The sequence below is a fragment of the Somniosus microcephalus genome, chromosome 9 (assembly GCF_052327205.1).
Source record: "Somniosus microcephalus isolate GS21.2 chromosome 9, FLI_Smic_1.0, whole genome shotgun sequence".
Lineage (NCBI taxonomy): Eukaryota > Metazoa > Chordata > Chondrichthyes > Squaliformes > Somniosidae > Somniosus > Somniosus microcephalus.
This window is the reverse complement of record NC_140995.1, coordinates 139,135,681-139,152,890: the sequence shown is the minus strand read 5'-3', so window position 1 is coordinate 139,152,890 and position 17,210 is coordinate 139,135,681. Positions and strand designations below refer to the sequence as shown.

General features: G+C 41.8%; 1 protein-coding gene across 2 annotated transcripts in view; it reads right to left on the bottom strand.

The window, feature by feature from the left end:
• The window catches only part of LOC147112720 (mannosyl-oligosaccharide 1,2-alpha-mannosidase IA-like), a 454,464-nt gene that overhangs the window by 10,021 nt on the left and 427,233 nt on the right, over positions 1-17,210 (bottom strand). Inside the window, exon 6 of one of the 2 annotated variants that reach the window (XM_085997309.1) lies at positions 8,758-11,163. The exons of the other annotated variant lie outside the window; for it this stretch is intronic. Within the exon in view, the coding sequence (XP_085853435.1) occupies positions 11,037-11,163 (127 nt within the window). The 3' untranslated portion in view covers positions 8,758-11,036. Of the gene's footprint in view, positions 1-8,757; positions 11,164-17,210 lie in introns of those variants that run through there. 2 annotated transcript variants of the gene reach the window in all.

Sequence of the window (17,210 nt, the reverse complement as noted above, 5' to 3'; positions counted from 1 at the left end):
GCCGAGGCACTAAAGCATGGCGGAGAAGCACTACTGGCACGAATTCATGAACTAATTTCTCTTATCTGGAAGGAGGAGAGCATGCCAGGGGATCTCAGACGCCGTAATTGTGACCATCTTCAAGAAAGGTGACAAGTCCGATTGCGGTAATTACAGAGGAGTTTCCCTGCTGTCTGCCACAGGGAAAGTCATCGCAAGAATCCTCCTCAATTGCCTACTCCCTGTGGCTGAAGAGCTCCTCTCAGAGTCGCAATGCGGATTCCGCCCACTAAGGGGCACAATGGACATGATCTTTACCACACGTCAATTACAAGAGAAATGCAGGGAACAGCACCAACCACTGTACATGGCCTTCTCTGATCTCACAAAGGCCTTCGACACTGTCAACCGTGAGGGATTATGGAGTGTCCTCCTCAAATTCGGCTGCCCTCAAAAGTTTGTCACCATCCTCCGCCTGCTTCACGACGACATGCAAGCTGTGATCCTGACCTACGGTTCCACCACAGACCCAATTCACATACAAATCGGGGTCAAGCAAGGCTGTGTCATCGCACCAACTCTCTTCTCGATCTTCCTTGCTGCAATGCTCCATCTCACCCTCAGTAAGCTCCCCACTGGAGTGGAGCTAATTTACAGAACAAACGGGAAATTGTTCAACCTCCGTCACCTCCAGTCCAGATCCAAGGTCGTCCCATCCTCTGTCATCAAATTACAGTAGGCAGACGACGCTTGCGTCTGTGCTCACTCGGAGGTCGAACTCCAAACCATCATCAACACCTTCACCGAAGCGTACGAGAGCATGGGCCTCACACTAAACATCCGTAAGACAAAGGTCCTCTACCAACCTGCCCCTGCCACATAGTACTGCCCCCCGATTATCAAAATCCACGACAAGGCCTTGGACAACGTGGACCACTTTCCATACCTCGGGAGCCTACTGTCAACGACGAAGTCCAACACTGCCTTCAGTGTGCCAGTGCAGCCTTTGGTCACCTGAGGAAGAGAGTGTTTGAAGACCAGGACCTCAAACCCGGCACTAAGCTCATGGTCTACAGAGCAGCAGTGATACCCGCCCTGCTGTATGCCTCAGAGACATGGACCATGTACAGCAGGCACCTCAAAGCACTGGAGAGGTACCACCAATGCTACCTCCGCAAGATCCTGCAAATGCATTGGCAGGATAGGCGCACCAATGTCAGCGTTCTTGCTCAGGCCAACATCCCCTGCATCGAAGCTTTGACCACGCTCGATCAGCTCCGATGGACGGGTCACATTGTCCGCATGCCCAATACGAGACTCCCAAAACAAGCGCTCTACTCGGAGCTCCGGCATGGCAAGAGAGCCCCAGGTGGGCAGAGGAAACGCTTCAAGGACACCCTCAAAGCCTCCTTGAAAAAGTGCAACATTCCCACCGACACCTGGGAATCCCTGGCCCAAGACCGCACAAAGTGGAGGAGAAACATCCGGGAAGGCGCTGAACACCTCGAGTCTCTTCGCCAGGAGCAAGGGGAAGCGAAGTGCAAACAGTGGAAGGAGCGCACGTCAACCCAAGCACCCCACCCACACACCGCCCCTTCAACCACCGTCTGCCCCACCTGTGACAGAGACTGTAGGTCCTGCATTGGACTCATCAGTCACCTGAGAACTCATTTTTAATGCGGAAGCAAGTCATCCTCGGCTCCGAGGGACTGCCTAAGAAGACTACTTCAAGTTTTATGATGAGCTGCATCTGCCATTCTTCTGTTCACTCACTTTATTTATGTCCAACTGCAATTTTATGGTCTTTTTCACAATTCACTATACCACCAATTCACAATTCATGTTCCACTCAGTTAGTATCATCTGCTATTATCTCCTAGCTTAGTACAAACTGCTGAGAGAAAGCTTGGCTATCTAAAGACCCAGATGCCTGAAGGTGGTAGAATGAGGAAGGTCACCAAAGCTGATGTGTATGTGTGCTTAGGTGGAGTGGATAGGAAGTTAGCTATAACTTCTGTCTCATATCACCAAATGCAGCAGAAGTCTACTTTCAATACAACAAAATAGAAAATCACTCAGTATGGAGTTAAATCAGGTTTTAGGTGTCTTCTATAAATGAACATGCTCATTTCAGCACTTTAGGAATTATGGAATAAACATCTTTTTTAAAACAAGTATTTCACACTGTTTAATCTAGTTCAAACATTCTTAAATACTATTCCCATATGCAGTACCTGTATTTTATGAAAATCTTGATCCAAGCATACAATTTCTCATCTTGGCCGTTTTGAATTTCACACGATTCAACTACCTTGCAGTATTCCACCAATAGATGGAACCCACTATCAACACTTTTTTTGGGTCCCCCGCCCCCCAAAAGATATATTTTTTTTAAATATAAAGAGGAATAAAAAAGGATTTGGGGCCATCATGCTACCTTAACCATGTTAAACTAAGTGTACAATTCACATCATAAATATCTTTGTAATTCATGAATGGTGTTCAGAACTTAGTTATGTAATCATCAGAGCTCAATATGAATAATAGAAGGCAGAACCACTCAACCCAGAACTTTTTTTTAACGGTGACTTACAATGCTACTTTGTTTGGGGTGGGACCAAGCTGAAGAAGGCTTTATACCTGAAACGTCAACTGATTCGTATTTTGGTAATGGAGAAAATGAGACTAAAGATATACATATTTCCAGGATCTGATGGTTTCCACCCCAGTGTATTAAAAGGTGAGGAAATTGTAGAAGCTCTCGTGATAATCTTCCGAAACTCTCTATTCAGGAATTGTCACCTTGGATTGCAATATTGCCAACATCACTCCATTATTTAATAAGTGTAGGAGAAATAAACTAGGAAATGATAGGCCTATTAGTCTAACGTCTGTTGTGGGGAAGTTACGAGAATCTTATTAGGGACAGAGGGACTGAGCACTTGGACAAACATGAGCTGATCAGAGAGAACCAGCAAGGATTTGTGAAGAGTAAGTTATATCTAACAAATCTAGTTGAACTTTGAGGAAGTAAAATGAGGTAGATAAGGATGTTATTTATGTGGACTTCCAGAATGCATTCGCTAAAGTTCCACACAACAGACTTAACAAAAATGAGAGCACATGGAGTTGGAGGCAACCTATTGGCTTGGATAGGGAATTGATTACGAGGTAGGAGACAGAGAGTAGTGACAATGGGTATGCACTCCAATCATCAGGATATGACTAGTGGTGTCTACCACAGATCTGTGCTGGGGCCTCAGCTTTTCACTATATTTAAAAATGACTTAGATGAAGGAATAGCGAGCCATATATCCAAGATTGCTGATGACAATAATTTAGGTGGCACAGTAAATAGTGTAGATGGGAGCAGAAAGTTGCAAAGGGACATTAATTGGGCAAAACTGTCGCAGATGACAAATTTGGGGAAGTGTGAAATCATCCACTTTGGACCCAAGAAAGATAGATCAGATTATTTTCTAAATGGTGAGAAATTAGGAACTGTGGATGAGCAGAGATTTAGGGGTTGAAGTACAGAAATCACTAAAAGCTAGTGGACAGGTATAAAAAATAATTTAAAAGGCTAATAGAATGTTGGCCTTTATTGGAATGGGGCTGGAATACAAATGGGTGGCAGTTGTGTTAGTTATTTAAAGTTCTGGTTAGACTCTATTTAGAGTACTGCGTTCAGTTCTGGGCACCACACCTCAGGAAGGATATATTGGCCTTGGAGAATGATACCGGGACTAAAAGGGTTAAATTATGAGGTCAGGTTGCATAGATCAGTCTTGTATTCCCTTGAATATAGAAGATTAAGGAATGACCTGACTGAGATAATTAATATGATTAAAGGATTTGATCGGGTAAAGAGAGATAAATTATTTCCTCTGGTGGAGAGTCCAGAACAAGGGGGGTATAATCTTAAAATTAGAGCTAGGCCATACAGGGGTGATGTCAGAAAGGACTTTTTCACATAAAGGGTAGTGGCTATCTGGAACTCTAACACAAACCCCTGTATTGATTTCTTTGTGGGTTCAATGACGAGACATTTATGAAAGAGAATGTCTTTTAATCTAAAGTCTGTTCAACTCTTTATACAGCATTTACAGGAGACATCATGCTAGTGATGCATCTAGAACGAAACTGAAACCAAACCAAACTGCTTGTCTCTGTCACATGCCCTCTGCTGGTCAGGCATAAGTAATCAATACATGCAAACATGCTGGCAAGGCATCATAATCAAACAGGCAAATATCATCACTATTTGCTGATATCATTACAACCCCCAAAAAAACTGTTGAGGCTAGGTCAATTTAACATTTCAAAACTGAGATTGATAGAACTTGTTAGGCAAATGTATTAAGGGTTATGTAACGAAGGTGGGTAGATGAAGTTAAGATACAGGTCAGCCATGAGCTAATTGAATGGAGAAACAGGCCCAAGGGGGCTGAAGGGCCTCATGTTCCTATGTTCTGCAACAAATGCTGCCTGACCTGCTGAGTGTCTCCAAACTTTTCTGTTCAATTTTTTTCTCTTCAGATTTGCAGCATCTGCAGTATTTTTCTTTTTGTTGGGCACCATATAAATCAGAGTTGTAAACATCACATGTAGCACACAAATTAGTGCGCATGTATGAACCTTTATAAATGTCATAGCATAAGCAAAGTTGTATGAATTAGATAGTACAACAAATAATCTCCAAAAGGCCAAAATTTTGAATCCTTTGATAAGGTCACACAAGTTGGCAATGCTGAACACGTGAGAAAGGTTTACACCATGGAAACTGCTTCAGGTGCAGTGTTGCAACACCACATTTTCACAGGACTTTAAACTGCTGCAAAGTGGACCACATGATCACCTCTTTATTCAAATGTTGTAAAAAAATTAAAGACATACAGCTTATAAAATACAACCCAAACACTTAATTCCTGCAATGAAATGAAACATAAAGATTCAGAAAAAAAACCCTCAAAAAAAATAAAACTAATCAAATATGTTCACAAGGCACTACCATAATCCCAAACATTACATTACAGGGGTTAAATTCGGGAGTGGCCATTTTTGGGCGCCCCCGCCCCGAGTGTTAACAGCCCATACACAAACTATGAGGTCTGTGGTCATAAAAAGGGCGGCATTGCTGGAGCTGGCAGCACACAGTAGGGCCCATAGGTAAGTTGTGACACTGTAGTCAGGGCCTCGGTTAAGGATCAGGGTTCGGGAGATGAAGTCGGGGCCTTGGACAAGGATCGAGCCTGGGACCAAGAGCGGCGGCGACAGCAAGCATTAGAACTTTAAAAAAAAATTTAGGTAATGCTTAAAGTTGGTTTTCCCTGGGGCTGCCACACTTACTGCCTCAGGGCAAACCAAAGTTGCAGCATGGACCTGAAGCAGGCATTAGGCTCCTTATTTGCATATGCAAATGACCCAACGCCTGCTTCAAGCGTGGGTAAAGGACGCCTCTTGTTTGTCCTTGCCCAATATGGTGGGTGGCGCACTTCCTTTCCACTATTTTGGTGCCTTAGGAGGCCGCATAGCGCCTGAAAAACAGGCACTATGCGGCCCAATGTAAGCTCCTACAAATCTGCAAAAAGTCTTTGAGACTTTAAAACATTTTTTGTGTTCCTTCAAACAACTTTATTTCGTTCAAAATAACTTCTTGTTCCATTTCTACAAAACGTATTACTAAACTATTTCTGTACTCCAGCAATGGATTCACACATCAACAACTGCTAGTGCAACACTGGGAACATTTAGAATTTAGTGCCAGGCTCCAGGCCCATTCACCACACATTTTTGTAGCTCAAACATCACAAATCAGAGCATACCTACTATACCCATTGTGAGATCATATGCATTAATCGGATATTCTTATGTTTATTTTTAAAGTCTAAAATTACTAGCTCGTTGTATGAGTAGGTACTAATCGGGGCTCATTCTGATTCAAGTCTATTTGTAGAATAAACATTGTGAGAGCATAACATACTTACGATTTCACTGCTTATGTTTTATGCAGAAAAATCCATTCATTGTATAAATATTCTACCACACCAGTGATACCCTGCGTTTACAAATTACCAAATGAGACAACCAGGATTACATATAATGTTTGCAAATCACTTTTTTTGATGGAGAATGTTCATAGTAATTTTCATGCTAAAGATACAATTTGGTCCCAACTAATGCTAGCATTTAAGAACAAAAATTCATCACGTTTAAACCCTTTAACTTTGGCCAAGGATGTAACTGATAATCAACTGATACATGTGTATATATATCACACACACACACATATATATATTATGTCATTTGTTACTTGATACACTGATGAATAAGACGTACCATTAATGAAACACTGAAATGTGCCTGAACATTACACGCACATTTCAGGATCACAAAAGTATTTTAATAATGTTGCAATTTATTCCTACAACTATAAACAGATATATTAAGATTGGATCAGGACCTAGAATATTAGATACCAGATTCATAAACAGATCTACAGAATCAATACTGGGAAGCGAGAGGCAGGCAAGAGGGAAAATAAATCAGATCCAGAATTAAAAAAAAAAATTAGAGGCAGAAAGAGAGCAAATTTTCAGAGGAAGCCAGAATCCAGAGGCAGCACCGAGGTTCAAAATGAGTCTTTTTAATTAAGGCAGTGTGGAGATCACACCCCTACTGTGCCTGCTCCAAGTTGTAATTTAAAAATATATATATCTATTGCAAAGAACACTGTGGGGCATCAACTCTCCCAGGAACTAATCGAAAAGAAATCAGCTTTTAGGCCGAGGTGCCTTAGAAGCCTCTTTTTAGGTACTTACATTACATACAGATATTTTGATCTCATAAAATACCAATGTTCGTGTTTTAACTCAAACAAGGTTAGAATGTGGAATTTTCTGCCGCAAATTGTTGCGGAAACAGTCTAGAGGTACCAGAGGATGTTTGATACCTAGAGAAATTTTAGCATAGCACAACGTAAAGGCCAAATGGAGGAAAGAGAAAGGGGGGTGGGGGAGATACAATTTAGCCTCAGTACAAGTGTGTCGTATTGTGGGGGCTTTCAAACCTTTCTGTATGGGGACCCTTTGAAAATACTGATATTCTCCGGGGGACTCTGGAAATAGACACATTGTCAGGAACCAACAGCCCTGCCTTGTGAAAGACGGTGTCAATTACCTGAAGGATAACCGTGTTAGCATTGCAAAAAGGCATTTTTATTATGAGTACACAGGAAATAATGTGCTAATAAGTCAGTACAGAAAAAAAATCAGAAATCTAATGAGGACCACAGTTTGAAAATCTCTACTTCAATGTTTTTATATAAAAAGAAACTTGCATTTATATAGTACGTCATCACATCCTCAGCACATCTCAATGTGGTCCACATCCAATGAATTACTTCTGAAGTACACTAGGTAAAAGCAGCGGCCAATTGTGCACAGCAAATGAGACAAACAATCTTTTTTTTTTTAAAGTGGTGTTGTTTGAGAACCAAGACACAGGAAGAACTCCGCATTCTTCTTCACATGGTGCCATGGAATCTTTTATGTCCACTTGAACAGGCAAATAGGGCCACTTTTTAATGTTTCATCTGAAAAACATGACCTTCAGTAATGCAACACTTCCTCAGTGCCAGCATACGATTATTCCATATTTTAACTGTAAAGTCTGTGGGTTGTGCAGTTAATAAATACACAGACTTCAGAAGTAACAAACAAAACAGGTCTTTACTATTCGAAGGTCCGGGCGAATCTGCCCAATAACTCCTGGCACAACACTTATATACTGGTGTGGTCACTATCGGTATTACAGTATACAGAAGCCAAACAAATAGTGCCACACCTAAAGTAGTTCCCTTAAAGGTGAACGGTTACATTCAATAGTTCCCTTAAAGATAGACGGGTACATACACTACATTAACCGCATTTGGCTTGGAACATGAATGTCATATTTCATATGTTCGTATGTCTGTATGAACGCAACATAATCACCTAGAGTGGGGCTTGAACCCACGACTCAGAGATGGGAGTGCAATAAACTGAATCAAGCTGACAATTTTGAAGCCCAAGAAGCCTAAAGCATAAGTAGTACTGGCAGTGTTTTCAAACATATGTACATTTGCATTCCCTTCACTGTCAGTCTCTTTCCCCCTGTGCTCCTCCTCCCATACCATGTATGAACCAGTGGCTGAAAAGTATGAGAAGGCAGCTTGTCCTAGCCTTATGCTGATGCCAGCAATGAGGCGGCATATGAAAGTACTCGAGAGTTCAATTTTCTCTTCTTGAGTGGAAAAATGCCTTGTTCACATTCAGCACTATCCCTTAATGGCCTGACACGGATAACTGCTGATCTAAAAGTGTGATACACTTACCATGTTGTTTACGATGAGTAGTTTACAAATGAGACTCAGCAAAAAGGTACATTGTTACATAAGCGCAACTTAAACTTTGATGAACAGGACTGAGTCCAACTGAATCAGCAGACATTGGCTTCAGCACTTCTGCACAGTCTCATGCTAGAAGTTTACATCTCTGCCCCCCAAGAAAAGGATTCAATTATATATTTTTAAAAATGTTAACTGGTAAATAAACTAGAAATGATGGAGTTGATTATGAACTGTTACTGTTATTTTCTAAAGTCAGGCTACTCATCGTGTAACAACAGTACAGTTTAGTGCTGATCCCTGATGTTTTTCTCCCACATAAACATAACAGATCCTTGACTTTTAAGGTAGACTATAAAGTTCAACAATAGCTAAATTTGTACAGTAGTACACCAATGTGTTTCATCTATTTACAACCCTCTTTGAATGCAAATTAAACCCAATTTTAGTGTATAATATCTTCCATAATGAAGATCTGCTATAACAAGCCAATCTGTTCCTGAACTCCTTTGCCACAAATGGCATCCATGCCAAGTACAGTATGAATTATTTCCTCTTATCTGATGTGCTCCCAGCTATTGTTTTTTTCATCGATTTTACTAGATACAAACCAGCATTTTGGGGAATGTTGTGCACACGTGGTGTATAATAATTAAAATAATTCTGGTCCTCAAGTTTCTATTTGCAATGGAGGGTTATTTGATAGAGATAATGCTGCTAAAATTGGAAAAAAAAATCAAAATGGGTTGTGTATTATGCAAAAATAGTAATAAGAATTACTAAAATGTGGAAGAACAAAATAATTTGAATAGGATTTACCAGTAAACAGAGGAGTTCCTAAATAATACAGCCTGTCTCTGGAGATGTGGTACATTATTTTAAAGATAAAAAATACCTTTTGGGCAACAGCTCCTCCCATCACAGCTACTGCTAGTTAGGTCTACTCTAGTCATTATGATTTTAGTGCTTCGCACCAATGACCTTGTTAGCACTGAAATTGCTAGCAGCTTCAGTAGCCATGAATACACATATACAGCTTTCCAATTTTGAAGGGAGATTGAAGAAAATGGGCTGAAAACTGATGTGAGGTGCATGCCTAAAACTAAGTCCCTACAAACCTCTATGAAACACTAACTAGGCTGCTCATGTAAGCATAATCAAAAATGAACACCTTAACACAACACATTTCAAAGTGTTTGAAGTGTTAACAAAAGATCCAGCTGCACTGGAAAACTGCCCAGCATTACAAAAGGCCTGTAATTTTGTACTGTAGCATTAAAGGCATTCGCAGGAGAATTATTGCATCCTGTTTGTGGACATACTATAATGAGTTGGTACTCTACATCTAAAATATAGCCTGTATATTTATTTCCAGTATGTATTCGTTGGGGGGGGGGGGGGGGGGCGGAATGCAGGTATTTTTGAGGAGCTGAAAGTTTACAATGCTTCACTAGCTGTCAAAATGAATACATACATTTGTTTCTCTCAGTCACTACAGTGAGCATTAATAGTACCTGTGGCTCAGTCATTCTTAAAATACAAGAGCTCTGTCCTCCTTTCAGTTGTCTCACACTTAGTTTATATCACTGTTCAGTGCTATCGGTAAAATACAGAGGTTGTCTATACCTCAAATCCAACAGACACAGTGGAATTAGCTTTTATTAGTCTTCAGTTGGCCCCTTCAATTTGTGCTTGTGATTGGATGAGGTGGGAAATGCTCACTCCATCCTAAGCTGCTCTAATCAACATCCCTAATTTTATTCACTAAAAGCACATTTAACATCAATGAATACACTTCAGCCAGCACAGCAACTCCAAGATGCATTAATACGTTATGAGTCTGGTAACAGGGAATATTACCAACTATTAACAGTGGCAACCTTGGAAACATAGGCAGCATCTGTAAAATATAGTATCACTCACCGCCAACAGGGATCGCAATAACATAATAAAAAATGAAGAGCACAGCATCACTTATAAAATACCCATTTATCCACAGGGGTAAAAAAAGACTAAAGAATTATGAGAGAAAACTTTAGACAGTTTACCTGAGTTATAAGCATTTGTGGATTCTTCAACGATACACTAAATTTACAACTAGTAAAGAATGCAACTTCATTTTATTTTTATTGAGAAACCAAAGTGAAAGGACATAATGCAGGACAAAAAGGAGGTGCAATAAATCAGAAAGTAGCAATTAAGTGACATCAACTTTGGGTTTTAAGTAGGAGGCGGTAAAGACTGAAAGAGCCAAGGGGTTCTACTGTTCAACAATATTGAAGTTATGGAAATCAGAGTTTGCAGTAGGAATGTAAGGAAGAGGAAACACATGTAGGACAGAGTATGTGTGTACTGGCCGCGCTAGACGTGCTCCTATCTAGCTATCCAGCAAGTTAAACACTCATTCATAATAATTCTTCGTGAAGCGGTTTGCTGTTTGAAGCTTTTACTTGAACGAATTTGTGAAACTGTAAACAAAGACAAAGTATGTTTTGTACATAAACTGAGTACTACACATTCAATATTACACAAGATATAAACATATTTACAACAGTAGAATAGACTAATTGTATAACTAACTAACATTTGAACAACTTCTGTAACTATTAAATATTAACCTTTTACAAACATAGTATTATCAAAATATTACTCTGACAACATTGCTATTATGCTAAGAACTAAAGATACTCACAGATATTGCGTTTGGCCTAATATATGAAGTCAGATTACACTGGATTGAAAATCCCTCATGGAATTCTCCATTACTTAAGTCAGGTTCTTCCTGGTAAAACTGCTTCCTGGGGTCAACAGGAAGAAAGGTAAGAAGGTCAAATGACCTCTCACAGGAAGAAAGGAACAAATGTCAAATGACCTCACACAGGAAGAAAGGAACAGATGACCTTTCCAGCTTACAAACTGTTAACACAATAACCGCCACCAGAGGGTGCTATTGCATGTAAAAACATCCAGGATGTCACAATGTCCATCGGTCCAGAACAATATGAGAAATATGATTGGAAAGTTCAGAAGAAATGACAACAGTTTTGATAATTCAGAGATACAAGAAAGATTGCAATAGATAAAAATGGGAAGGACACAGTGGTGGGGTTGAAGGTTAGAGGTAAATGCTTTAATGCCATGTTGAATAGGATTATATATTGAATCCACTTCTTTAAAAAAAAAAGTCAGTGTCTTTTTTATATAAAAGTAGCTATTTTAAAAAATTTAAATTGCTGCTAATGCTCTTTAAAGCAATTAATATTTGGTTACAATAGTGATTCAGTTGATGATTGATTACAATTATAGTTGTTTTCTTTTTGTGGTGTGTTTTTCAATAAAATTTGCTTAGTAACCTGCCGCAAAATCTATATTTTCTTGCCACAGAATTGGAAATCCAGCAGAAATTGGCCTCAAGGGGCTGGAGAAGTCTACTACCCTGTAAAAAGCACAGGTGATACTATAAGAAAATAATTCAAACTTTCAAAATTAAAGTGCTTCAATACAGTGAAACGAGTCCGCGAATGATTAGGAATGATAAAGTAATGATATTAAGAATATTTTGCACCCATGGTAGCCTTATGTATCTCAATATGCTCATTCCAGATACAACCCAAGTTTGGAAAGTCAAAATCTGTAAGTAGGAAAGTTGAGCGTTTCGTTGAAGAGGCAACAGTATGAAAACTTCACAAAGCGACCATTGGGCATTATTGAAATCCTTGTGTCAACAGTTGAAAAGTGGAAAGTACAAAAGTCAAGAGGTGACAATAATGAGGCAGTATGAAACCACAGAACTCTGAAATGTTGAATGCTAAAATAGGGATTCAAGAGAAATGCAAGAGCTTTAAAAAGTTAAACTGAAGTGGAAGAGGGTGGAGAGGAGAACATTTTTTTTTAAATGAAGGAGGGGACTGGTTAAAAAGTGTTTTATTGGGTGCTGTCTCTTCAGAGTTTGTTCTTCCATTTCCCTAGCAATAGAAATAATTTTCTCTGCCACTGCTTTGAATGGTGTCGAGTTGCTAAATAATTATAGCTGTGATGGAGGGACAATGCTGAGGAGTCAGAATATATCTTCCAAGAGTCATATCAATATAAGTATAAATATAAGTTGTTGTTGAGTCTGCGCACAAACTGGGGCAGGAACAGAGCCTCAAAGCAGTGGCAGGAGGTGGGGAAACAATTATACGTTCTATTTCATTTTGTCAAATATTAAGATATTAACATTGTTGCTGCATCGATTAAGATCCTTTGCCAATTCTTTGAAAGGTAGAGAAAAGAATGGCCTTCTGTGATATTGAGTATCATAAAACAGGCACTGTTTGAGAATTAGAGGTTTCAGCATGATTTGTTGCACAGGCGCGTGACAGATTTCACTACTGTCCGCTTTTTGACATCCACATTTTTACCACTTTACTGCAATGCAATATTTACAGATAATCTGATATAATCAGTTCATGCATTGATAAGCATGCTTCTTATAAACATGCTGCCTATAGATCAATTTAGTATTTCATTAGTTGATAATAGGAACTAGGTGTAATCTTTTTCTCCAAACACAGTTATAAAATGAAAGAAAATGCTTAAACTATTGTGAAATAAGTGCCAGAGCTGCTGAGATGAATGATGCTCTTCAAATCAGATTTGTAAATGATCAGCAGGGTAAGCAAGAACAACTTGCATTTATATATTGCATTTAACATAGTAAAAGGTCCCAAGGTGCTTCACAGGAGCATTATCAAACAAAATTTGACACAGAGCCACACAAGGAGATATTAGGACAAGAGGAGCTAAGTTTTAAGGAGCACCTAAAAGGGAGAGAGGCGGAGAGGTTTAGGGAGAGAATTTCAGTGCTTAGGGGCTAGGCAGCTGAAGGCACAGCCACCAATGATGGAGTGATTAAAATCGGGGATGCACAAGAGTCAGAATTGGAGGATCGCAGAGATCTCAGAGTTGTAGGGCTGGAGGAGGTTACAGATATAGGGAGGGGCGAGGCCATGGAGGGATTTGAAAACAAGCATGAAAATATTAAAATTGAGGCATTGCCGAACCGGGAACCAATGTAGGTCAGCGAGCACAAGGGTGATGGGTGAACGGGACTTGGTAAGAGTTAGGATAAAGGCAGCAGAATCTGACCTCAAGTTTACAGAAGGCAGAAAGTCAAGAGGACAGCCAGGAGTGCGTTGGAATAGTCAAGTCTAGAGGGAACAAAGGCATGGATGAGGGTTTCAGCAGCAGATGATGAGGCGGGGCGGAGACAGGTGATGTTAATGAGGTGGAAGTAGTTGGTCTTGGTGATGGAGAGGGCATGAGGGGAGACAAGAGAAAAACGAGAGAAAGATGGAGTGTTCAGGGCTAGGGCATAGGAGAACCATGGGGAAGTTTGGTTTGGTGGGCTAGAGGAAGGGAGGGAAGCGGTAGAAGCAGCTAAATGGAGGGTCTCAATCTTAATGATGAAGTCCATGAGCTTCTCGCACTTGTTGGTGGAGGCGAGGGTGGAAGGAGCAGGCGAGAGGGGTTGAAGACAGATTGTAGTGAAGAGAAGCTGGGGGGTTATCTTTATATTCCAGGATGATCCTGGAATAGTGAGCAGTCTTGGCCGGGGAGAGCAGGACCCAATAGTGCTTTATGTGGTCCAGCTAGATCTGACGATGAATGGCTAAACCAGTTTATTTTAATTCATTCAAGGGATGTGGGCATCGCTGGGAATGCCAGCATTTATTGCCCATCTCTAATTGCCCTCAAGAAGGTGGCGGCAAGTGGACAGTATTCCATCACACTCCTGACTTGTGCTTTGTAGATGGTGGAAAGGCTTTGGGGAGTCAGGTGAGTCGCTCACTGCAGAATACCTAGCCTCTGACCTGCTCTTGTAGCCACAGTATTTATGTGGCTGGACCAGTAAGTTTCTGGTCAATGGTGACCCCCAGCATATTGATGGTGTGGGATTAGACGATGGTAATACCATTGAATGTCAAGGGAGGTTGTTAGACTTCCTCTTCTTTCTCTTGTTGGAGATGGTCATTGCCTGGCACTTGTGTGGTGCAAATGTTACCTGCCACTTATCAGCCCAAGCCTGAAAGCCAGGTCTTGCTGCTTGTGGACATGGACTGCTTCATTATCTGAGGAGTTGCGAAAGGAACTGAACACTGTAATTATCAAACATTCCCAATTCTGGAGAGGGAAGGTCATTGATGAAGCAGCTGAAGATGGTTGGGCCTAGGACACATCCTTGAGGAACTCCTGCAGCGATATCCTGGGGCGGAGATGAATGGCCTCCAACAACCACAACCATCTTTCTTTGTGCTAGGTATGACTCCCAGCCAGTGGAAAGTTTTCTTCCTGATTGCCATTGACTTCAATTTTACTAGGGCTCCTTGATACCACACTCGGTCAAATGCTGCCTTGATGTCAAGGGCAGTGACTCTCACCTCACCTCTGGAATTCAGCTCTTTTGTCCATGTTTGGACCAAGGCTGTAATGAGGCCTGGAGCCGGGTGGTCCTGGCAGAACCAAAACTTGGCTACTGAGCAGGTTATTGGTGAGTAAGTGCCGCTTGATAGCACTGTCGATGACACCTTCCATCACTTTGCTGATGACTGAGAGAAGACTGATGGGGAGATAATTGGCTGGATTGGCTTTATCCTGCTTCTTGTGGACAGGACATGCCTGGGCAGTTTTCCACATTGTCGGGTAGATGCCAGTGTTGTAGCTGCACTGAAGCAGCTTGGCTAGAGGCGTGGCTAGTCCTGGAGCCCAAGTCTTCAGCGCTACAGCCGGGATGTTGTCAGGGCCCATAGCCGTTGCTGTATCCAGTGTGTTCAGCTGTTGCTTGATTATCACGTGGAGTGAATCGAATTGGCTGAAGACTGGATTCTGTGATGGTGGGGACCTCAGGAAGAGGCCGTAATGGATCATCCAACCATGGCTGAAGATGGTTGCAAAAGATTCAGCCTTGTTATTTTGCACTCACGAGCTGGGTTCCACCATCACTGATGATGGGGATGCTCGTGGAGCCTCCTCCTCCCGTTAGTTGTTTAATTGTCCACCATCTTCATGACTGAATGTTGCAGGACTGCAGAGCTTTGATCTGATAGAATCATAGAATGGTTACAGCACAGAAGGAGGCCATTTGGCCCATCAAGCTCGTGCCGGCTCTCTGCAAGAGCACTTCAGCTAGTCCCACTCCCCTGCCCTTTCCCCATAGCCCTGCAATTTGTTTTCCTTCAGGTACTAATCCAATTCCCTTTTGAAATCCACGATTGAGTCTGCCTCCACCACCCTTTAAGGTAGTGTATTCCAGATCCTAATCACTTGCTGCGTAAAAAAGTTTTTCATGTCGCCTTTGGTTCTTTTACCAAATCACCTTGAATCTGTGCCCCCTTCCGCCAATGGGAACAGTTTCTCTCTATCCAGACCCCTCATGATTTTGAGCACCTCTATCAAATCTCCATTCAATCTACTCTGCTCTAAGGAGAACAACCAGTCTATCCACATAACTGAAGTCCCTCATCCCTGGAATAATTCTCGTAAATATTTTCTGCACCCTCTCTAAGGCCTTCACATCCTTCCTAAAGTGCGGTGCCCAGAATTGGACACAATACTCCAGTTGAGGCTGAACCAGTGTTTTATAACACTGATCTGTTGGTTGTGGGATTGCTTAGCTCTGTCTATAGCATGCGGCTTCTGCTGTTTAGCATGCACGCAGTCCTGTGTTGTAGCTTCACCAGGTTGGCACCTCATTTTTAGGCTGCTCCTGGCATGTTCTTCTACACACCTCATTGAACCAGGGTTGGTTCCCTGGCTTGATGGTAACGGTAGTCTGAGCAATGTGCCAGGCCATGAGGCTATAGATTGTGGTGGAATACAATTCTGCTGCTGGCCCACAGTGCCTCATGGATGCCCAGTTTTGAGCTGCTAGATCTGTTCTGAATCTATCCCATTTAGCACAGTGGTAGTGCCAAACAACATGATGGAGGGTGTCCTCAATGTGAAGACAGAACTTAGTCTCCACAATGACTGTGCGATGGTCACTCCATGGCCAATACCATCATGGACAACTGCATTTCCGACAGGTAGATTGGCGACGATGAGGTCAATTGGGTCTTTCTCTCGTGTTGGTTTTCTCACCACCTGCCGCAGGCCCAGTCAGTCCTTCAGGACTCGGCCAGCTCAGTCAGTATTGGTGCTACCGAGCCACTCTTGGTAATGGACATTGAAGTCCCCCACCCAGAGTACATTCTGTGCCCTTGCTACACTCAGTGCTTCTTCCAAGCACTGAGGGTAGCAAACGTTCAAGTCTGTGTCCCTTGGACGTAAAGGAGTGGAGTTGGGGGCCATACCAGGGGGAACAACCAGGGTGAGAGAGAGAGTAATGGTTTTAATGGGGACAAGGGCATTAAAGGTGGTGGCGAAGTTGTGATTGAGCAGATCAGTAGCTGCAGAAATGTCATGGTGAATGGAGGGCCAAAGGCTAGTCAGTTGGCAATTTGAAAGTGCTGTTGTAAGTGACCTGGAGGCAAAGGGGGGGGGGGGGGGGGGGGGGAAAGAGTTTTTTTCCAGGGGTGGACACAGAAGGAAGTAGGTTTGGGAGGGGGAAGGGGGATGTGAGTGGAGAGGGATACAAGGAAATGATCAGAGATGTCCTTGGAATGGAATTCAATTACAAATGGGACAAAAGTAAGGGGATGGACGGGGTTATACGTAATTGCAAGAAATCTAATAGCAAAGAAGGCAGAATTTTTTTTGTTACTTTTTGGGATGTGGGTGTCGCTGCCAAGTCAGCATTCATTCCCTTCCCTAGTTGTCCTGAGGTGGTGGTGGGGGGGGGGGCTGCCTTTTTAAAATCGCTGCA